This window comes from Symphodus melops (genome assembly GCF_947650265.1).
Source record: "Symphodus melops genome assembly, chromosome: 11".
Taxonomy (NCBI): Eukaryota; Metazoa; Chordata; class Actinopteri; order Labriformes; family Labridae; genus Symphodus; species Symphodus melops.
In genome coordinates this window covers 15094762-15118225 of record NC_136701.1, presented here as the reverse complement: position 1 = coordinate 15118225, position 23464 = coordinate 15094762, and the positions used below count along the sequence as shown (strand labels likewise).

General features: G+C 40.8%; 1 protein-coding gene across 3 annotated transcripts in view; it reads right to left on the bottom strand.

Moving 5' to 3' along the window:
• The window catches only part of LOC306831123 (glucocorticoid receptor-like), a 61573-nt gene extending 39860 nt beyond the window's left edge, over positions 1 to 21713 (bottom strand). For 2 of the 3 annotated variants that reach the window (XM_079355040.1, XM_079355041.1), the window contains exons 1-2: positions 21178 to 21713; positions 17969 to 19218 (exon numbers count right to left, since the gene is read on the bottom strand). In XM_079355040.1, the coding sequence (XP_079211166.1) occupies positions 17969 to 19209 (1241 nt within the window). In that variant the 5' untranslated portion in view covers positions 19210 to 19218; positions 21178 to 21713. The remainder of the gene's footprint in view (positions 1 to 17968; positions 19219 to 21177) is intronic. The other variant, XM_079355042.1, reaches the window with a different exon arrangement.
• Between the last annotated feature and the right edge of the window lie 1751 nt (positions 21714 to 23464).

The window sequence follows — 23464 nt, the reverse complement described above, 5'->3', positions numbered from 1 at the left end:
AAACTCAGGGAAAGTGGGAGGCAAAGAGGAAAAGCATCAAGAAGGAAGCTGCAGCCAGAGACACATATAGAAACAAACACTGGCCGAGCTGGATTACAGCCCATTTACAGTAGAGCTTGTGTAGCTCCTCCCCCTCCACCCTGACTGAGAGGAGGAAACAAGAAAGAATGTGTCTATGCTAAAGCCAGAAAAGAGCCAGAAAACTGACCACTGGCTGGGGAACTGTATCTATGTATATATTTATATAGGTACACTTATATGATTATATATATATGTTATCATACGTAAATGGTTTAAACTATTCTAGGGCTACTCGCCTACATGTGGAAAAGAGAGCAGCCTTCTGAATATGATGACATGCAGCTCTGAGGCCTGAAATAAATCATTTAAACCACTCGATCCACTTTGCATCTCCTTATATCTCGTCCTGGTTTTCATAGAGGCTGAGCAGGCTGGGTTGAGGGCAGAGCAACCTTCACCACAGTCGCTGCCTGAAGCGACTTGTTTCCTGACACTACTTCCTTGTGCATAGTGCTGCATGTATTTATTTTCCTCAACACCTCTAGCATCACTTTCTTTACTGTCAAAAGAAAAGAAGAAAAAAACAAAAACAAAAAAAAAACAGAAAAACTTTCCTGCACAAGTCTTATGACTGAGCTGTCAGACAAAACTGGAATCGCTGGATCTTTACAACCAAAGAAAGAGTGGGATTGATTCGTTTTTTATCAATTGCTGTGAAGACATACACATTGATAAGAGATTCAGAACTACACTATTTGTCCCTAATGTGTTTTTGTATTCAATGGCGTCATATCTTAGGCTTCAAAGCCTCGCTTCAGTTTGCACGTGACAATAAGCAGATCGAGGAACTTACCAGTGTTTTAATTTGCCATTAAAAAAAGCTTGAGGCAGCCTGTAGTGGATGAAACATTTGCTTTGCCACATTAGAGAGGAAATCACAGTAGCATACTTACTGAGTAGTTCCTTTAACTTCCAAAGTGGTTAGAGTTTCAGAACTGATAAATGTGTAAACACGATCTAAAAACATACTACTAAAAGATTATCAACTTATCAACTACACAAGTAAATTAATTTTCATTATGACTAAAATGTATCTTTTATTTGTTTAATGCCGAGTGTGGAGAGTAATTGCCTAGTTAGGCTTAAAAGTACCGAAGCAAAAAAACTCTCCGGAATAGAAAATTTTTCATGAAGTCTTCTCATTAGTTTTAATGACTCAACAACAGACTCTCTACAGTTGATCCTGCAGCAGAAAGCACAAACTCACATAAATTGCAGAGAGATAAGACACCGCAAAAACAAGAGAGCAGAATCACATCAGCTTCAGAGAGAGAGGGTGAGAAGGTTTACTATCCATACACCCCTCTTGTAAATTCACCAACTGAGGTGCCTTGGCTAATACCAAAACAGAAGCTTCTCATGGCTTTGTTTTAATAATGTTAAAGTACAGATGTTTGCTGCTGTCTTGAACTCCTATAAATAACATAATATAAAGTGAAACTTTTCAAAATACGAGGCGCACTCCTGGCATTTGTGTCTGTGCATTTGCGTGGATAAATTGAGCAGATTAAAGTTGTGTGTCGCAAAAACTGTATTCATCTAGAGGGGAAAATACATTTGATATAAATACAAATCTAATAGCAAAATATACCCTGAAACAATATTTGAAAAAAAGTCAAATTGGTATAAGAGAGGAATAAATGGTATAGGATAATTTCTACATCCAAGAAAACATGTTGGTTTCACTTAAAACTCTTTAGAGAGTAGTCATCAAGAGGATTCTTGTTGTAACATGAGGCCAAAGAGGTCTTTTCGGGACACACGCTTTCTGGGCGCCAATTTAGCTGCTGGATGCCAGCGATGTGCCAGGGTTTCACAGCACCAGGCAGTGCTTGCTTGGCCGCAGTCCAAACCAGGATACCCTTCTCAAAAGAGAGCAAGAGGCTAAAAGGAACGACATTAAAAGACTCACAGAATGAATGTTTAACTGTACTGTTAAAATTAATAACTTGAATCAGTGTGTCTGAGAAACCCATGGTGGTGTTCCAGTTAACAGCTGATGACATATGCTGGAAAATAGTGTTGCTGAGTCAATGTTCCTGTTGCTTAGGGGGGCATTAGTACAAATCAGCTTGGGAGATTTACAAGCGTTGAAATCATTTAAAGCGAAAAAGTCACATTTTGACATTTTATCTTCAATCGATAACCTATCAACAGGGAAATTAGGGTATTTTTTTAAGTACAATTTGTTCTCTGTAGCTTATCTGACCCAAAATCCCATTTTCAGTAGTGTCCTATTTAAAAGTTATCTAAAGTCAAACCCTCACATAAGTGGTTTCTAACTTTTGCCACATACAACTGAAGGGATTGGACAACATTTACATTAGGTTTCTGAAAATGCCGTGTGGCTGATGTATTACAACCAATCAGTGCACCTGTTCAGTATGTTTGACAGAAATAAAGTCTGAGTGCTGAATAAGTCCCGATGCTCTCAATGCCTCCAGTAAAAAAAAACAGACGATGCTTTTTCAGTGTTGACCACTCCCCCCCCTCTCCACTTCTGTATTTACCATATTATTCCTGAAGACTGTTCACTGATAGGTTAAGCTCTTTGGGTTAAGGTTGAGCTCTTCTCTCAACTGCTAACTACTAGCAATGAAGGATGTATAGTATACTGCCTTGGCTGAGCAGAAAAAGAGAGAATATGAAGGCATTGAAGCAGAGATACTTGAAGAGGCGAAGGACACTAGCAGAATGGAAGGCAGTCTAATAAGGAAGATATAAGAAGACAAGGAAGAGACAAGGAAGAGAGAGTATGGAGAAAAAGGAAGAGGGTAAAGTGTGTGGATGGGTGTTTGTGATAACCACAGTGTGTTTCTGACAGACTCAGAGTCAGTGCGGAGGATGTGGCAGGTTTGTACAGTAACTCTTGCATAAGGGGCCCTAATCCTGAAATAATTTGCTTACAACTTAAATGAAGCAGAACATTGTTGACATTTAGCACCACAGTCTATTAACCAGGCCGGAACAAATCCTTAATCTTTTTAGGTTATTTGTAAAACTATTTATTAGGTTATTTTTTCTACAACTCATCTGTTGTAATTGCCATGATTGTGGTGTTGTCAAAGTGGCTGACAGCTGAGTACATTGAAGCTGTATATGCCAGGAGGTTTAAGACCTGCATTCACCTGAACTGCCAACCCATGTAGAATATAATTGGTTGCCTGGAGCAGCAACATTCTGCTCCTTGCTGAACAGTAAAGCTGAGATGTTTCAGTAGTAGCAGCCATAGCGGCCAAAGCGGCTGAACAAACACTAAATAAACAAGTTGAATGCTCTGAAAAATACGGCGGGTGAAGCGGTGGCTTTCCCATTACCCACATGCTGCTGATTTCTCTCTTGCGCCGATAGAAACACCTCTATTAAAACATAAATGACTTACGTGGCTAGCTAGCTAACCACAGCAGCGCTACATGCCAGTGTAGGTACCAGATGTGCTCAGGTGTTCAGATTGACTTGGGATCCTGCGCCTGCTAGTGACATCACACAGAATGATTTGAGTTTACACAGTTTTTGTGTTTTTGTAACTATATTACATTTAATTCAGCGCCTAAACTGCATTAAAAACAGAATAAAAGTCAAAGGTACCAGACTGTGTACATGATTTTCGCACAAAGTCAAGAAACTACCCATGGTACAACCCATTCCAAATCCTGGTTTTTTTTTCTTCTTAAAAGTAACTCTTGTCCTTATAGTGTGTATTCTGTTAATGCAAGTGCTGTACTTTCTTGAAGTTTGTGTCATGGAAAATATAAAGTACATTCACAGCAACATGACAAGGTTATTATTAGATTTTGTGTTAGCTAACTAACTAGCTAACCTGCGAGCAAGACTTATCTGTTTGAGTCAAGGTTCACATATATATAGCACAAAGAGGCGGGAAACATTGCCATGGTAACAGCAAGCTCAACCAATCAGAAACTCTGTGATCATGGGAAGTGTAGTTCTTTGCCCAGATATCGCCCAAGCACATTTGGTACTTAAACTCACAAGCTCTCTATTCACTCACATGTAACAAATATCTAGTGTTCACTTGATTCAAACACTGCAATCCACTTTTCGTGGATGGTAGAAGTTGTTTGTCCAAAAAAAACGAAAGGATCATGACATTAGCACATCAGCTATTCGGCTAGGTTTCTGACTTGATCACAAAGGTAAGGCAGTATAACTGAACACAGGCGGATATGACAACACCCTTGCTGTTTGTTATTTTCCTTTAGTTAAGGAAGGTACAACAGATGGCTAATTTACTCATTAATCAATCTTTCGTAATAGATGAGCCATTTCCATCAAAGAGTCTGATGGGGGAAGACAGTTATAGCTTTATTAATAATAAGGAATGCATTATGTGCTATGTTTTCCTTCCAGCTGTTCTAAGCTCATCATCAGTTGTTCTGTAAAAAGATATGTCATGTTTATCAATCCCAAGAAAGTTTTTTTTTAACCATCTAACAAAAAATCCTGATACATTTGTGAATTGATTTGTTTTTCCACCCCTACTGTGCAAGGTGCTCTTCTTCAACAAAAATGAAAGGCGACCAGCAGTGCTGACCTCAGCAGCCATGTGTTTAATATCAGCAGCAACCTGAGCTTTAACAACAACCTCAAAGATCACAAGCCTGGAAGCCATCAGCATTTTCCACACGTTTGAATTTTGGCCAACTCATGTCAATAAATAAAATAATCTGGCTGACACGTTGCATCTTCCAGCCCACAGGTCTATTTTCAACATTGCCTTGGCAAGTCAAAAATTGGCACAGTGAGGCTCAGAGCAACATATTATCACCACAAGCTTAAGCACTTTTAAAAATAGGAGTGATGAAAATAGATGGGCTTTAGACATCGAGGGGCTTCTATTTAAAAAAAATGACCGCATTGTGACTGAAAAAAGGTTCAATATTAAAAAACAAAACAACAAAACAATTGACAAGAACCAGAGTATATTTAGTTAAACATCATTCAAAGCAGGAAAAGAATGTCTTTCTGCATTAATATATCAAAATGACACCATTTTATTTGTTAGATTCAGCTAAAAAAAAAAAGCCTATTCTAAAGCTTGCAGTAAAGTAAACAGAGCAAGAGGAATTAACACACAGAGGCAGATGAAAAAGCATACACAGACAGTCATCCCTGCAGTTAACCTCATCTGTCCTGTGCAGACAAGCTTCAGTGATAAACACAGCAACCAAACAGCCACTCAGCTGCCTTTTCAGTCTAGATGATAAACAGTCTACCACTGTTTCTACCTCAGGCAGTGCTGTTACCGACGTATGCTAGACGATGCAAGATATCACCCACCCCGCCAATCAAATCAAGCATTTTTTCCCATTGTAAACACCACCACTGCTCTGACACCCACTTCAAAGTGAATGTTTTAAAAAAGGATATCTGCAAGCAAGAATTGGAGAAAAACATCATCTTTATATTTTGTTGTTGAGGTTTCCTTAGGTTTTGTTGCTCTGTGAAGCAGTAAGATAAAGGAGTCAACATAGAAGAACATGGAGGGAAACAACAAACCATAACATCTAAACTGCCTTCCAATGTTAACTTTGGAAACCATGATGTAGCCTGCATGTCAATCAAAACTTGATGAAGCGCAAGAGCCTGTGCAATGGCATTCACTTGATTTAGATTGAATTTGTACCAAGTTAACAAAGGGCAAATTCCTTTTTAGTTGAGTGAACATTAAATTATAAGCATCTACTTCAGTTTTTCTTTCAAACTTTACATTAAATATTATCCAACTACTAACTGCATTTTTAAAACTAACAATTTATCAGCCGGCCCATTGAGCTACAATTTGAACAAATCCTGGCACAGACTTTTGAAAGTAACTATTTTACTCCCTTGATGGATCCTGATTTGAGTGCAAAGTATTAGCTCAACAAACAACATAAGTTGGATCATCCAGACGACAAAGGTCAATCTCTGATCAGATGAAAAGAAGCCTCAATGAACCCCCGAGAAATTCACTTGATGTAGGAAACATGGTTAAAGTTAAATACAAATTCAGGGGGCAAAAAGGATTGACATGACATAAATAACAAGAGTTTTACAAAATACATTCACACTATCTACACAGATACACTTATTGTAAGTATAGAACATGGTTAATAAGTATTTACCGTCATTGTGCTTCATTTAACTGTTAATTAGTGAATGACAGACAATGGGAACAGACGTGCTGTTATGAAACAATATACATTAAAAAGTCTGTTTGCAGCTGCAATGAAGGATCTATGGTAGTGCTCCTTCTTCCAGGGTGGATGTCCCAGTCTGCTCCTAACAGCTGCTTCAGACCCCCCCACCCCATAGTGTCATGGAGAGAGGAAGAGGTGCACTGGTGAGAACTGCACTGAATCTCATGAACGGTCCTTTGACCAAGACAAAGTGAGGCCATTGTCAAGTTGTCACTCTAACCAACTGCTATGATTCACAAGATAATACAATGTCAGCTTCTTGGCATATATATTTGCCACCATATGTACAGTAACCTTGGTCAGGTAAATTATTGACGGCTCTGTGGCACAAGGTCCGCACTTATGACAGAGCCAGCTGAACATAGGCAGCCTGCAAACGCTGAACATGTGTGTGTAACAGGCTGAAAAAAACAACACACTCTAATGCAGAATAAAAGGTTCAGATGTGAAATGTGAAACAATATACCAATTTAAACTCATTTTCTTGTGGTTTTACCCATTTTTTCAGCCGAACTCAGCACCAGCAATCCACCGACCTCATATCACTGCCGTCACACACATTGCAATCTCAATAGAAGAGGACATCACACATCCATTGAACACTCACCTCACCCCACTTCTCTTGGATGGAGGAATAGAGCAATGAAGTGCAGAAAGGCTTGCCTTAGGAGTGGCCTGATCCCGGCTGTCATAGCGGCACTAAACAAAGAGCCTTGCTGAACAGGACTGGAGTGGGAACAACTTGATTGTTGTCTAACTCTGCGCTATACTCTGTGTTTTCTGAATGTATGTTCTTTGGTGGGAATTGTCTGTTTGAACAGAAACGGTGCAGTGGAAGAAATTTCCCAGGGAGACAATATAGGCTAAAGCGCTAAGACATTCACAATGGCAAACAAAAAAACATCCTTCTTTCAGTGTGTGCGGTTGTTTTAGACCAGACAACAAAGCTCCTTTTAAAGGATTAGAATAAATACAAAACTTATCATCAAATAAAAAACTTACTGGGTTTTCTGGGCATAACATGGTGCTTTAAAGAAGCAACGACAAAATAGTGGGAGTGCAGGACTTTATGGAGTCGCTCACACTTGAAGGGGTGTGAACTTCTGGCCTCCTGTTGAACATCTCCCCATCTTCCTGCTGAGTCTGATCAAGTGATGAAAATAACTCCTAACCCATGACATGGTACCCTGCAAAGGAACCACTTTCATCACTTTAAAAGCCTTCCTATCCACACTAGGATTCAATTACAACAAGTGACAATCTTAACTTCCTCGCAGTGTTCTACTTCTTTGTGTGAGTTCTTCTCTCCAGGCTGCCTTGGGAAATAAAGATAAAAGAGAACTGCATTTGTGTAAAATGTGAGAAGAAGAAGAAGAAGGAACAGTAACCAACGAACAAGCAGAAGCGCACTGCAATAAAAACAAATGCCACACATTATACTGTAACAGTTTAAGTAAAATAAGCAATAGTGAAGAGTACAGAAAGACAGAAGAACTTTTACCCCATCCCTCAGCAACAAGCTTTCATAGGGAAAGCAGTGAAGGCAGGAAATTCCACGAACTTGATTCATTGATCAAAAAACAAGTTGTGGCACATCAGAGAACTTGTGGTGAAACACTGCACTCACAAAGTCTTGGTCTAATGTTTGTTTTCATGTGAGAGACTTTTAATCATGCCTGGCACTAATACAGAAAAACAGAATTCTTTAAGATAACGGAAACATGCATTCAACTAAAGGAACTAATAAATGTCCCGGAATTCCCAAACATATACACGTATTTTAAAAGGAAGAATGTGCATCTTTTTGATCCAGCAGATGTCGCCCTTGAGCACCGGCATTAAAACAAAACAAACTTCTGTTTGGTGACACCTCCTCTTTCCTAAAGCCTCCGCTCTCCTCCGGCGGCACCCCTCCAATCCCCCTCCACTCATGTTCACACGAAGGAGTTATCAATTAGAATGCCCCATAATTAAGCACCACGAAGCGGACAGAAATATCCTTTGCTTGGTCTTGGTTGTGTCAGCAGGCTAATGTTAGCACACTTTAGTTTACCTATAGCTTCATATAGCACACAAACTGACACAGAATGACAGTGAACAGCTTTATACACAAGGCCATCCCATCCATGTGATAAAGATGTAAACACGGCTGGGGGGAATCACCCGTCTCGGTCATTGTAGACAGTCGTGACTCTGAGAGACATTTACAAGATTTACAAGTTAATAGTCTTTTCCTCTGTTTGACGGCCAGTTCAAACTAAAAAACAGACTAAATCATCGTTCAGAGGTGGAGACACCTGCAGTTCATTACAGCGGAGGCTGACATGACAGGCAAATATAAAGCTTTGTATTAGCTAATAAAAGATTACACAGCCAAGCCATACTTTTAATAAGTAGGCCCTGACCTAGCTCAACAGATGCCTGGCTTACATCGAGTATCATAAACACATTATTCTATGATGCTGCAGTGCTGGGGTGAATAATCACATGAGAAACCGAAGAAATGCATACGCTTCTGTACAGGCCACATCGGGTCACTGAATGGTTTAATTAAGATGAAAATGGTATGCGTCATGTGCTTTGGCATTTCCAGTCATCAGACCTACAGTATGGGAGCCTTTAACTCAGCGTGTAAGAAAAACCCACCACACCATCTTCATCATCACTATCACCAGAGCTGAGGCTGCCTGAAGGCTCTGTCAGTTTTTATTTATTGATCAACCAACTGTATGTCTAATGTTGGGGGAATTGGTACAGGTTCAGTCAAAAAAAATGCAGATAAAACGAGCCATTTTGATTTGTTGTTCTTGTATTTGTAGTGTGGGCAGAGCTAACCATCTCAACCCACCTATTTCCTGGGGAAAACACCAAGAGCTTCTTTATGCTAATCACCTTTAGGTTCTTGCGATTCAATGTTTCTGCCAGTTCTCAGTAGTTGTAACGTATTATCTCACTAATGCTCTTTAAATGAAACACAGGATTCTTTTCATTTTTGTCAACCGCCACAGATATTTTTCCAAAACATAATAATAATAATTTTGTGTGCTGTGCTACAGTTCAAGTAAAAAATGCTCATGTTCAATAAAACAACACATGTTGATCAAAAAGAACATGTGTATATATATATGTTTCTATTTCAGTAGTTCACTCAGTCCAAAAAGGTCAGAAGGGGCAGCAGTCTAAACCAATTATAGCTACTAGACTCCGTAGTTCCTGTTTCCTGAAAGAGCTGTCGCTAAACAATCCTCCCTTTATTGAGTACAGTGAATCAGTTCAGTCAGCTATATATTTATGCTCACTCCTGACATATCTGAGCAGAGTTGGCTCACAGAATTGTTCATGTGAACTTGGCAGAGAAAGAAATAGACTGCCACCATCACAAGCAGACGCTGTTATCTCCTCCATGCTTACAGTTACTAGTCCACTTTCTTGGTTGCACACTGAGCCAGGTTACTTTGTGAGCCCAAGAATTTATGACATATGCTCATAAATACACTCACAGGAAGTTTAAAGCATTGTATCGATGGTTATCACATAATTCATTAGACAAGGAAAGGTTCAGAAAGAATCTTGCTGGAGCTCTCATACTGTCTTCTAAGCTGGTCGACTATATGAAGAATTTGCCTCCCAGCTATCTTCCCCGACCATACAGCCATCACATGATGTGCACTGAGGCATTTGTGAGTGCTTTATGTTTGTTTGCTATAGCTCACAGTATATGGTTGTTGGGTATTTGACAAGCAAACATGAGAGAGTAAAAACAATACAAAATCTATAAGGATCTGTCAAATATGTATAAGGTGACCCTGGCTGATTTAGGTAGGCAAATTACAATTTCAATATGTATGTTATTTTGTGTTTTAAAAAAAAGTAAAATGCTAGCAGAACAGAAGTTTGGAAAATGTTGCAAAATCACAATAAATGCACTTAGTTTACCACAGGTTTATTATTTGGACTACTAGAATTAAATTTACTCCAAGTTAAATGGACAGGATGTGAATTTAAGAGTCTTCTGTCAGAGTTTAAAATGATGTCGTTGATTAAAAAGACACTAATGCTCCATCTAAAAACAAATTCCCATACTGCATACATTCTGTTTTTCACAAATGGTCTGCTATTCAGAAATAATACATCTGATAGTTAATTACATAATCCAACAATCCAAATTAAATAATCAACCCAATTGTGCAATAACAAACTACACATAACCTTCTCTTATCATGTGACCAAACATACACAGTATCGTTACTCATTGATAAGGGTGTGATCCCAAAGACCAATCTATCAAAGGCATAGTGATTTGGAAAGATCCTGCAGGATCAAGTATAAACTTCTGCAATGAAGCCTGTATTGTCCATTACACCCACATACGGTCATTGCATTTCCAACTTATCTGGAATCAAACATTTTCATCAAAGAACTCAACTACTTTGTGCAGTATAGTAGTCCTTGTTATGGTTTTCCTGCAATGCTTTTGAGACTGAAGACCTGCGTCGTGAAATGATAGATTATGTAACGCTGCAATTTCCTAATCAATCAACAAACGTCGTGAACAGGAAATAGGTGCACTGATTCAACACAAGAATGGAAAATGATGCAATAAAAACATGACTAAGGGCCAGCTGTTAATATATGTACGTATCCTTTACTTTGTCTTCCATTGTATTCATAATTTTACAAAGTACAAAAAGACTTGTTTTGTCCAGCAACAAACAGTTTTAATCCATCATGTGGCTGGTTTCACAGGCTGCTTTTATGTTTGCGACACCTAACACGGACGTAAACATGCCAGCAGACACTAAAACAGCCTTAAAAAAGAACAGCTTGGCTGCTAAGAAGCCTAGACCTCCTTTGGCTCTCTGCACTGCAGTGACCCCAACACAAGCTGACATGAAAGACTCAGTACAGTTACTCCAGAGAGGGAAGGGAGGGGTCGCAACTAATGCAGAAGACAAGGAAGAAGTGTCAAAATGAAAGAGCATGTTGTTTGGGAACCTTGTTTTTGGCCAAAGATCAGAGCGGCGTGTGCTCAGTAAGTAAGGATGAACATGGAAGGAACTGGCTGATTGAGTGTTCTCATCTGACAAAGGATGAGTCAGAAAATAGAAAATGGTCAGTAAACAGTTAAGAGCCAGTGAAAGGCAAAGAGCAGCGAAATGCAGCCTTGCATACAGCAAAGCCTGTTAAGCAACAGGAACTCAAACAAACAACTTGGATTGAGGTTGGCATAATCTTTGAGATTACAAGTTCAGGAAACTGAGTCAACAGACATGAGTCTGACCTACTTTGGCTTGTTTTATCTGCCTGGCTACCTGTTGTGAAATGACTATTGAGGACACTTACAGTAGGGCAAGAAATTCCCTGTGTGCACACTTTATAATGTATATGCAGAGCTGGCTGAGTTCACCTAATGTGGACTTGAAAATGAAGAGAGACTTTGTGTTTCTTTGTGACTGAGTTCAGAGAAGATGATCCTTTCACTAATATTGTGTTTCAGGGCTGGGCAGAATTGTTCATTTATATTTTGTTTTCTTGGTATTTCTTAAATGACAGTACAACCATTTGGAATGACGTGTTTAAAAATAACGCCTGCTTATCTCTATGAACTGTCCCCCTGTATTAATCATCCAAATGATTCAAAATGCAAAAAAAATAAAATCTTTCAGAATTCATTTTGGTTGCTCATTGTTTAACTGTATATTCATTCTGAATCATCAAGTTCTGTGAGCTGATGTAATCATCCTAATGCTATGAGTTTTTGGAAATGATGTCTTTCCTAATGCTGATGTAACTGACAGTCCATTCCCCACTTTTGCCTGAGGGTGTGTTTTTTTTTTTTTACTACAATAGACTGATACCCATGAGGGAAACCCTGCAGTGTAGTTGAAACTCTCGGCAACAAGGTTGATGAAATCTCAGACCAACTTACTTTCACGTGCAAGACCATGCAAAAGAAGAGAACAAACAGACGACCAAAGAGCTACACATGGTTGAAGTATTTCATGTAGATAAGAGGCAGGTTTGGATAATAATAAAATCCTTTTATAATACGTCATTTTAATCACTATTAACGTTAACTTGGTAATTCACATGAATGGAACATTCCCCACTGGTTTAAAAAATCCACAACAATAACTCATGTTTATGTTTCTGCTGCATAACTCCCCCCTCACATCGGCCCCTTGGATCAGTCTCTGAATCCGTGGATAGACCCTCCACTTTGTTCTGTGGCTTCCTTCCCTGAGGATGGCAAGGTTATCTCGCAGAGTTTGCTGCATGAATTTCTACAAAATACACATCTGAGGTTCCGCTGATCTAAACTTTACAACGCACCATGTAAGTAGTTTAAGGATGCACAAATAACCATTAAAAGGGAAAAAAAAACAAAAACATTTTTGACGTCAACAGGGTGACGAATCAAACATATGGCAGGCCTTCAGGGAACGTCAATGTCTGGAAATTTTACATAAGCTGAAAAGTTGTTTGAATAGGAGCTTGACATGTATTGAACCAGAGAATTTTTAACAGGAAGCCAAAGTTGAAGCATTTTACGATCCAAAAAAAAAAAAAAAACCCTGCTTCGTCCTGGACTCATTTCAACACAACCAAAGTGTGTTTGTTGGTTTGCATCTAATCTTTTTGTATACAGCTTGTGCATGCCTCAGCGAAACAAGGAGAGCTCTGAGGGGCCCACCATGGGGTGAGAAGGTGAGAAGAAAAAATATGACTGAATGACAGACTGAAGAGAGACAGCAGCTCTGTACACGTGGCCTCTGAGCACCATTGTGTATACGCACGCACGCTATGCACGCACACACACACGCAGTCTGTCTTGCTGCTGAGGCACACACTGACAAATGCAGCGCGGCAAAAGAGAACAGCAAACAACAAATCTGCAGCCCTTTTTACTGTCAGTGTGAATTAGAATCATTTAAGAGGAGGTTAAACGCTCTGGGTATGGCAATAAATATTTGTAGCTGATGTTATCTGCCGTCTGTATGAAAAAGAAGTGATGTTGCAAAATAAAGGACAAGGAAAGGTTATTGAGTTTAATGCTATTCTAAGAATTTGAAAGAATGCTTGAAGGGCCTCATTTCACCCTGGGCATGAAGCAACAGCATTTGTCTATTTGATGATCAGTTATATAACTCAAGAGCTGGAGCCAAGCAACGTGATGGAGTCGAACTGTGTTCCAACTGTGAGGAAAATTCCCATAGAACAGTGAGGTGTGCTGGGTAATATACAGTGCAGTATATAGATGTGGTTGCTAGGGAAACTCACATGGTAGCCGGGCAGACAGTCCCTTATCTGTTTTCATTCATAGACGAGGCCAGCATTACACGTAACCCTGATATAATGCAATTCAATGCAACCGCATGAGAAAACAGTATGTAATGCACATGCAGCGTCTTTACTTTTTATGGTAGTGTGGGGGTGCAGTGTTCGGTGCAAAACATGGAAGTTCAGTTTGATGACATGATAGAGCACAGCCACAGTGGATTTCCCTAAAGTAATGATATAAGTAACTTCATCTATGTGCACTGTAGCTCAACCACCCAAACTAAGCGCATTTAGTTCATCAAAAAGGTTGTTCTCGAAAACGTACACACATGTAGATTCAAGCAAAGCTGGAACACGTTGAATAGCAAGAAAACGTATCTTTACTTATTTGCATGACCAATCAGTTTTTCAGCCGTATTAAGGTGTATTTTTGTTTGTTTGTTTTTTTAAGTATGGCTGTCATTATTACTGTGTCAGTTGTCATGCGATTAAGGTCAGAAATGAACGCCTTACTTTTTTTCCCCCCCAGAACAACTGTTGCGAAGCTGCTGCAGATTCTCCCTTCTGCTGCGCTGATGCAAAATAACACCACCGCTGGATGGTTGAATGTCTCATTTCACATTCAAAAAAAAACAAACAAACACCCAGACACCTCTGTTAACAAGTCCAAAACTAATGCGCAGCTTGTGTGAAAACAGGAAATGCGTGAAAATATCAGCAAAGTACTTTAAGTTAGAGCTTCCAGTGAGGAGCGAAGCATACAGCTGAGGCTACGCAGACTGATGTCAGTGGACTACCCCATCACCGAAGTTGGCAAAGCACCAGCTTAGATATTTGTGCAAATGTTCAAAGACCTGTGGATGGAACTAAATCAAATAAGATAACTACAGTACAGCGCTTGCTAAATGGCAACTGACAGCAAGTATGTCAACAGAGTGAACCGTCTTGTTTCACTCATACAGAAAGAAACTAAACTGGAACTTCATTGGACAACAGCGAGTCCTTCTCTGCATACGCTTCTGCACATGTACTGATGTGTAACGCTGTCAATAAATAAAACAAACACATTTTCACAGAAAAAGCTGCACTTTTTTTAAATAATAAATGAATAATAACTCATGACGTTTGGGTTTGGCTTTCATAAGCACAATGTGCAGGTTTCTCCCACACCCACACACATGCTTTTATGTTTTCCTTGTGTGACTTGCTTTGTACAGTATTCGTATGTGTGAATGAGAATGAATGAATTAATAACACTGGTAAGAATTGCTCGACATTGTTAATATGGACTCAAAACAATGTTTTCTCTAAATGCAAAACAGTGAAATGTTTCAGGCCGCACGGGTGTCGAAGTGCAGCACTTGTTTGAATAACACATCTGTATCAAGATCACCACGTCAGCTTTTGTGCATTCATTTGATTCCCAAATCAAGACACTTGTAAGAATTGCTTTGCGTTGTTATCATGGACTCAGAAACTTCTATTTCCAGCTAATGCTGAAATATTTATTTCATTTGATTGGCTAATGAAGTACACTAATTTGTTGTGATGTAACAAATGTATTGTTTGACAGCCCTAATTTTGAGATGTATGTTTGGAATAATGAACACAGGCTTTTGGATCCATATAATAACAATCAGAGGGATTATGAATCTCTTTTTCAAGAGTGTTCAGGCCAAGACGAGGCAGCAGCACAATCAAAAGAACGAGCAGCCATACGATTGGAACAGTTGATAAAAATTAGACAAAGAAAATGATCAGAAAGATTAGTTGCTCTACTTGTGTGAAAACACGATGGGAAAAAAAAATGCATTTATCAATCAATCAATCTTTATTTGTATAGCGTCAATTCATGACAGGTGTTATCTCGGGACACTTTACAAAAAGCAGGTAAAGGACCTTACTGTTTGTCTGTTAACTTTAACAAAAGAGCAGGTAACAAGACCATGCTCAATGTTATGTTTACAAAAAGCAGGTAAAGGACCTTACTTATGGCTATATTACAAGAGCCCAGCTTAATCCGTCACAGCGTGGCAAGAAAAAAACTTCCTTTTAACGGGCAGAAATCTTCAGCAGACCCGGGCTCATGACGGAACAGCCATCTGCTAAACTGTGCTGGGCTTGAAATGGGATGGGGGAGATGGGATTTACTTAATTAGAAGGACATTCAAAGATATAAACTTCATGCCAACATGTCTAATATTGCAATAACCCATGTGTTCTGCCCTCTCAGCTTGTTTTCCGGTCCGTGACAAGTGTGCCTCTTTTCCTCTTTGATGCTTATGTTCTCTTTGCATTGTCCTGTTGGAACCTGGAGAGCGTCAGTGGCCTGTATCACAGGGAACACGGTTTGAAACATACACGATCCTGGTGCACCTACGAGGAAAACGTTGAAGTGCACTTCACAGTGACTTCTTGGCCTGAGTAAATGTTTGTGAAGCAAATGCAGTTCAGAAAAAAATAACACTCTTTGCTGTGAGGTACAAAAAAAACAAACAAACAAACAAACAAACAAACCAACAATTAGTGATAAAACATGTGCTGCTGGATTGGCCGTTGCGGAACAGCCAGATAAACCTGCCGTGTTTGAGCTTTTTTAAAAAGCTTTTGTAATGACCAAGGAAGGACTTTACTAAACAAGTTGTCGCGAATGATGAGAAATAATTCCACGTCTAAAATTTGATCAACACCGCAACGACAGAGTGCGTCAGTGTAACAGCAGGGAGGTAGAGAGAAGCAGAGACCTTTCTTCATCTTTGACTGCTTTTAAAAAAAAAAAATAAAAAAAAAAGCAGCAGCCTAAGACAAACACATCTCCGACTCTTTAGAACAAGCGACAGACTTTTTCCCTCCGCTTTATTCAGCCACCATCTTGTGATCAACTCCTGTTTACAAAGAAAAACGACTACGACTCCTTCTTCCATCGTTGTACTCGCGCATCTGATAGTACTTCCAAACTGAGGTGAGGTGTGTCCAGCAGACACTTCTCTCTCTCTCTCTCTCTCTCTCTCACACACACACGCACACGCACACACACACACACACACAGTGCTGTACATATACAGGTTTCGCTCACTGGACGTATTTCCTCTAACACTAAAACCGAGCACACTGCATCCTCACAAATGCACATACTGTATTTTCTTGATGAATCATTTCCTGTGGGATGACAGGATTGATGTAATCTTGATATGTTTAAAGCAAGCGCAGCCTGAAAGCACAATCCGTAAAGACGTGCGAGAGGGGGACAGACAAAGTGGAAAAGGCTTTATCAAAACACTAATTCACAATCAAGACTTCAACAATGTGCGTTCACTGCATCATTTTAAACAAACAGCTACAAAACACAGTATTGTTTTAACTTTGCCCCGTCAATCAACTATGTTATCTCCATGATTGCATAATGCTATGAAATCACCAGATCCTCAATACCGAGAAAACACAAAATTGGAAATACTCTCCCCGCAATCGTGTTTCAAATTGATGATTTTCAACATCTCTCCGAACAACTTAACATCTCCACTTCCTTACACAACAGTGCTTCTGTTCCCTCCTGACTCCTTGTAACCTCAAGAGTCTTTGACCGAAACCACCCCCCGCCCCTCCCCCCCCATCCCACCCCCCCATCCCACCCCCCCTATCTGCTTCCTCTGACAATAATCATCTAAATTAAGTGCTGTCTAACAGATTCCTTAATTTGCCTTAGCAGTCCTAAATTGTCATGCGATGCGGATGATTTGGAGGAATGTTTGCACTTGCTTTGTCTGCCTGTTGGAGATGATAAGCACCAGACGCACTGCTGCCCTAAGGGTGCTTGCTCTTCCCTCTCCAAAAAAAAAAAAAAAAAAGTAGTACAAGCAGACAAAAACACCTGTACACTCTTTCTATATGAGACTTGTTTCTCTGTTCCTCAAGAACGAAACTGGCGTGCACCAGCTGCTTCCATTTTCTGAACCGCGGTAACAAGCGAGCCGACCGACGTGCCCTGATGCATCACCCATGTACTGAGGGAACAACTCCACAACGGAGAGCAGCATATATTTTTTTATTTGGTAGCATTAGCCACCGTGCAAAAAGGAAAGAAAAGTGCTTTGTCTTTTTACAGGAGGAATTAATCTGTTGACTTTTGATATATGTAAGGGACCTTTTGTAACTTATTGTCACATATCATAGTAAGCGTCTCTCATCCCCTCTGAAGGGTGTGTTAGTCATTTATATTAATAAGGAGGGTTTACATGTTCATAGAGCGTATATTGTTTTAGAAACAGATGTGATATTACGATCGTGAATATTGTTTCTAAAGAATTTGCATTAAAGGTGTGTTTGGTGTTCCCAAAGCAAACGCCATAATCCGCCAGTGTCAGAGGAGTAAAAAGAGTGGGTTTAAGTAACTCCACGTGTCCTACCTGGTGAAGCTGGAGGCAGAAAAGGCCGCCATGGCTGCTGCAGAGGGGAGCCCATCGTCACCTCTCTGAATCCCAGACGACTCTCCATACCTGCTCGCCCTGGCCCAGCTCTCCCCCACCAGAGACAGGTTGGAGAACGAGCCGAAGGGCTTCTGGTCTTGAAGACCGACTGTGGCTCTGTAATGGTAGCTAGGACCTGCTCCGACACCCATAGGCGAGGACATGGGGCCTCCTCCATGGAGGGGACTCATGCTGCTCTGTAGACACTGTGACTGACAGTAACCAGCTCCTTCCTGCTTCTCCTGTTTAATCACACCAGGAGTGCGGATGTGTATGAAGGACTCATCTGGATCTTTCTCTTCCTTGATCATGACGCTTGTAAGAAGCGACACAGGGGGTTGCTGTTGATGATGAAGCTGTTGCTGGTGCTGTAGAAGTTGGTGTTGTTGATGCTGCTGCTGATGGTGCATTGGCTGGTGCTGGTGGTCCCTGCCATTTATGTTGGCACAGTTAACTCCGTTACCCATGAGAGACTTAGTTTCCTTAAGAAAGCCACTGATGGGACCACCACCAGCCTGGCTGTCATGAAGGATGGTATCCAAGTGTGCCACCTCTGAATCCAACTCGAAATCACTGATCTCTGGCAGAGAACTTGGAAGGTCCAGGTCATGCCATATCTCGGTTTCCTCGATGAGGTGACTGCCGTTTCCATCCAAATCACTCGGACCCGAACCTGTAGGTCCGCCGTAAATTTCCAAGTCTTTATCCAGAGAGAAACTCCCCTCCTGTTTGATGCGCGGGGAAAAAAGATCAGGCAGAGGGAGTTTTCCCAGCACAGATGTGTCTGAGGTGTTGATGACAGAGGTGGACGTCCGGTCCAGATCGGAGATGCTCTGTTTCAAAAACGACAAGTTGTCCTCCATGTTGAAAACGCCGATATCCTGTTGGTCCTGATGCTGCATTTTGATCATTTTACCCTCCCTCATATCTGACTCTTCACTAAGGATATGATGCTGCGGGGTCTCAAAGAGGCCTCCAAGATCACCCTGGTCTTTGGTTCCTCCCTGTCGGTTTGGAGCAACTGAGGACTGGGGCAGAGATCCTGAACCCGGCAGGTGGATTGAAGATTGGAGCAGTGAACTGGCCGTGTCACCTGTGCTTCTGCCTACTCCCTCTCCCGTCTTCCCAAATGTCAGGCTGTTGTCTCGATTACCGTTGCGCTTCGGTCCACCCTGATCCATTTCTTTATCCTGACAGGACAGTGAGTGTGTGTCAGAGAGAGCAAAACACACACACACACACACACACACACACACACACACACACACACACACACACACACACACACACACACACACACACACACACACACACACACACACACACACACACACACACACACACACACACACAAAACAGAAAGAGAAAAGAGATAGGGCTTTAAAAACAGGGTTGATGCAGGATTGGATGGTGAAAACGCAGTAACAAGTCCTGGAAATCAACATGAAATAATTTTAAGTAATATGGATCTTTCGCAGTACTCTTTCTGAAAACATCTGCAATACAAATGTATTATGTCATATGTAACTGGGGGTTTTTTTAGAACGACAGCAGCTGTATCAAACAGGTCGTCTCCTCCTCTCACACCCACACAGGAAAATATGGCAGTGGCACAAATGCTCCAAATCCAAAGATAATAAGGAGACCATAGCCATTAAATAACATAGCCTACATGTCTACATATATGGCTATAATCTTCATGTTATTTGAACTGTGCCCTCTTCTCAGAGCAAGACATGCCCAGGCGTAACTTGTGTTACAGGCAGTGCAACTGACAGTCCCTCATACAGCTAAACATGTGTGCAGCAACACACATCTGTTGAATGAGATTAACCCACAATGGGCCTCGGGCATATGCAGTAGTCACCAGACAGTAACCGTCGAGAGAAAACTAAATGATCGCTCAAAACTTCATTTAAAAGATTGGAAATTGAATTAAACTTAATAAGGTGGAATTAGTTTATGTGGAACGCAGTTTTGCAAAAAAAAAAAAAAAAAAGCTTTATGGATTCCTGGATTGTTTCACAGCCCACAAAAAAGAAATCAGTTGACCAAAGACAGTCGGGCAGTGAAGAACTATGACCAAGCTGAAGCTGTCACTCGTTGTCAAGCACGTGCGTCTAAAGATTATAAATACGCACGGGCCGTGCAAATAGAAACCATGTCGCATTATGTAGCCCACCTTTAATTCACTAAATTTCACTTGAAAATGGGACTTTGAAAGAAAGCATTGACCCTGTGATTTGTCTGAACAATAAAGCCAGCCGATCGAACACATTCAAGTGTTTTCTTTGAACAGCGGTCGTGATCACTCTTCCCAGAAGACACTAGCTGCTCCATATAGCACATACAGCAGATCGGCTACAGTAAGGCTATATGGCGCTATATGTGCAGAGGTTTACGATCACTTCCCCCTGCAAATGCAATGCTGCACTGTGGTGCTAAAAGCGAGGTCCCATCACGTGTAAGAGACCTATGGGGGCAGTAAAAGATGTCTGTAAAAAAAAAAAAGAAGAAGTTTTTGTTGTTTACGTTAGCGCTTCCTGTTTATTTTTAAGAATATTGGCTTTCGGTCATGGATTTAACCAAAGCCCATATAGAAGCTTCAGACGGCTGGGATGTTACTAATCGTGCACTCACTCACATGTAAAAAAAAAAAAAAAAAAAAAAAAAAACACAACACAAAAAACAAACAAAACCCATGTGCTGTTGATTTAATTAAAATGACAGTAGGTGAATGCTGAAGTGGTGAAAAAGTTTGGTCTTTCCCGTCGTGTTTTACTGTTCCGTTCATATCATTATAGAATTACTGCAACCTGTTGGCTGCGTTAGGACATTGCGCGGATCGCCCGCCTTACGGACGAAGGGGCTGAACGGCAGCAGCCTTTTAACAGCGAAAGTTTCAACAATGTGTCTATTTCTAACAAGACACCTTTGGCCTGTCCTTTGAGTCCTCAGCAGCGATATCGTCAGCATGTTCATGTCAAACGGCACCGGGCTGTCAACGCGCCGGAGACGCTCGCTCGTACAGTCGGCCTTCCTCGGTGGCACATACAGTTTACAGTCTTCCTTTTAATGTTGGATTTTTTTTTTTTTTTTTTTGCATTATAACTAGAAGACAAGTTGTTATATCTGAAAGTAGACCGTACCTGTGGTGAAAGAAGGATGCGCTACACCGGTTAGGTCATCTCCTGCTGGTCCAGGTTAGAAAACATTGAGAAATAACGCAATGTCCAAAATAGTCAAGCACTCCAATAAAAGACTTTCCTCGCGATAGTGATGCGTGGTGAAACGTCAGATGGATTTGTTGCTGCCACTCCCTCTGTTTGGCAGAAAAACATCGTCCGAAATATCTACTGTTTTCTCACTTCAGACAACACGGTCGCTGACATAGCTGGGGCTGCCGAGTCCCACCGTGAGCGCCGATCGCTCGGTAACTTTTGACGCACGTCACCAGCAGAATGAAAAAAAGTCAGCGATCGAGGTGTTGTCCAAAGATTTTTTTTTCACAACAAATCCGCAATGAATCGACAATTCTGCAGCGCGCGAGGCCGCGTCTGCGCCATTAAAGCCGTGAGTAGTTTAAAGTTATATAAGACGGCCGTGCTGCCCTGGTGCACTCAACTGCAAACTCGGGCAGAGCATGGCGGACAGTTTGTGAAACGGCGACAAGTTGCAATGCGTAGAGAACAGCGCATCCGCCTCAACCCTTTCAAAATAAAAGCTTCTCTTTTTTTCCCCCACACAATGACGTTTACGTTTTAATCTTCCATACGGGGAAATGAGAAGACGGCGCTCCTGTGTGGCAGTCGAATGCAAATTAATGACGAACTGTGCGAAAACACATCTTGACACTATTTTACATTCAGTTCTGGTTTTGACTGTGAAAGTCTCAGCTTTTTTTTTTTTTTTTTTTTCAAGATATAGGCTACTCGTCCGGTTTATTGTCACACACTATCATCTGCGTTAACTTGACCAAGCAGCTAGTTTGACACTTGCCGGTAAACGCCCCTCTCTCCCTGCTGAAACTCTCTCTGCTGGTGAATCTGTCAAAACGTGTCTTCGTTGGCCATCGTAAACCCTCAGGCACGGAGGGAGTGAGAGAGGAGCCATTATTGGCTGTAACTTAGCATACTGTATGTTCTGCCATTCCTACATAACGCCAAACCAAGGACGCTTATTGGCTACAATCTGAGGGCCCTTTGATGGGTCGAGTAAGGTTGTCAGTAAGGGGAGAAAGTCTCCTTTCCCATGTTATCAGGATTAGGCGTTTAGAGTCATAGCTTTCATGTTTCGGTGCCTTGTCTACAAATAGCCTATGAAGTCAATCGTTTAGTGCCCTTTCAGAATATAGACATTAAGTATTTCCCAGACCAGCTCTTTCTCTAAAGAATTGTGGATCTAACAGGGAGTGAAGGGTAAACGGGTATGCTTACAACCTGTAGGTCTAAAGAAAAGGTCTTTCACATGAGGACTCTACATAGTTTAACTATAAGATTGAAGAGTCAGTTTGTCTGAAAGTGAAAGATAGTACATTAAAAATGACGTACAACTCGGCAAAAAGAAGCCCACTTTAGTAGTGGGTTTTAAAAATGTTTTGCAATTGCATAAAAAAATCAATTAGTAAAGTTGTTGTTAACCCTTTGTTAACAACTTTAATTCACTTACAGGACTTTTAAATGCCAATGCTATTAAAGTTCTTGACATGTTTGAGAGGCACGGCATTGTAATATATTTTTTAAAAAAAAGACCTCACGAGTTCAGGCGTAATCTTTCAGGATAATTTAAACAGTGTCTTACCCTCAATGCATTTAAAGGGCCTACTTGGGAACAACAACAGGCTGGTGACCTTTCATTGACTATAACTCTGTTGTTCACCTTCATCAGACAAGGTTTCTCATCAGAGATACAGTTTTCTGACGGCACTTCAGGGGACCTCAACAGGGACTAATTTGAGTGATGTGTTTGGCAGAGTCAGCTTGGGGTGAAGAAGAAGAGGAGGAGGAGGAGAAGAGACAAAAAAAAAAAAACAAGTGCAGTGAAAGATGCAGTACCCCATGCTGTTGTATCTGTATATAATGAAAACAGGATGGACAAATGCAAAAAAAAAATGCAGCCAGAAAAAGAGAGAAGAAAAAGGAGAAGATGTGGAGAAAAAGTAAAGGGGGGCAGGTGTGGCCCTCCATGCAAGTCATTTGATTAGAAGGAGCAGAGTGAGTGTGTCCTGTGCATGTGTGTGTCTCATTAAGAGCTAGTATGGCTTGAGAGAGGCCGGAGCTCCCTATGGGCCTAAGAAAACCACACTGTTCTCAAAACATCGCAGGGAACACTCTGAGTTTCTTAATGTCAGATAACAATGGGTGATCCTATTTACCAATCAATAATAAAAAACACGGGACATGTGGTCCTGCATGTGCATGTATGTGCAACTGGGAA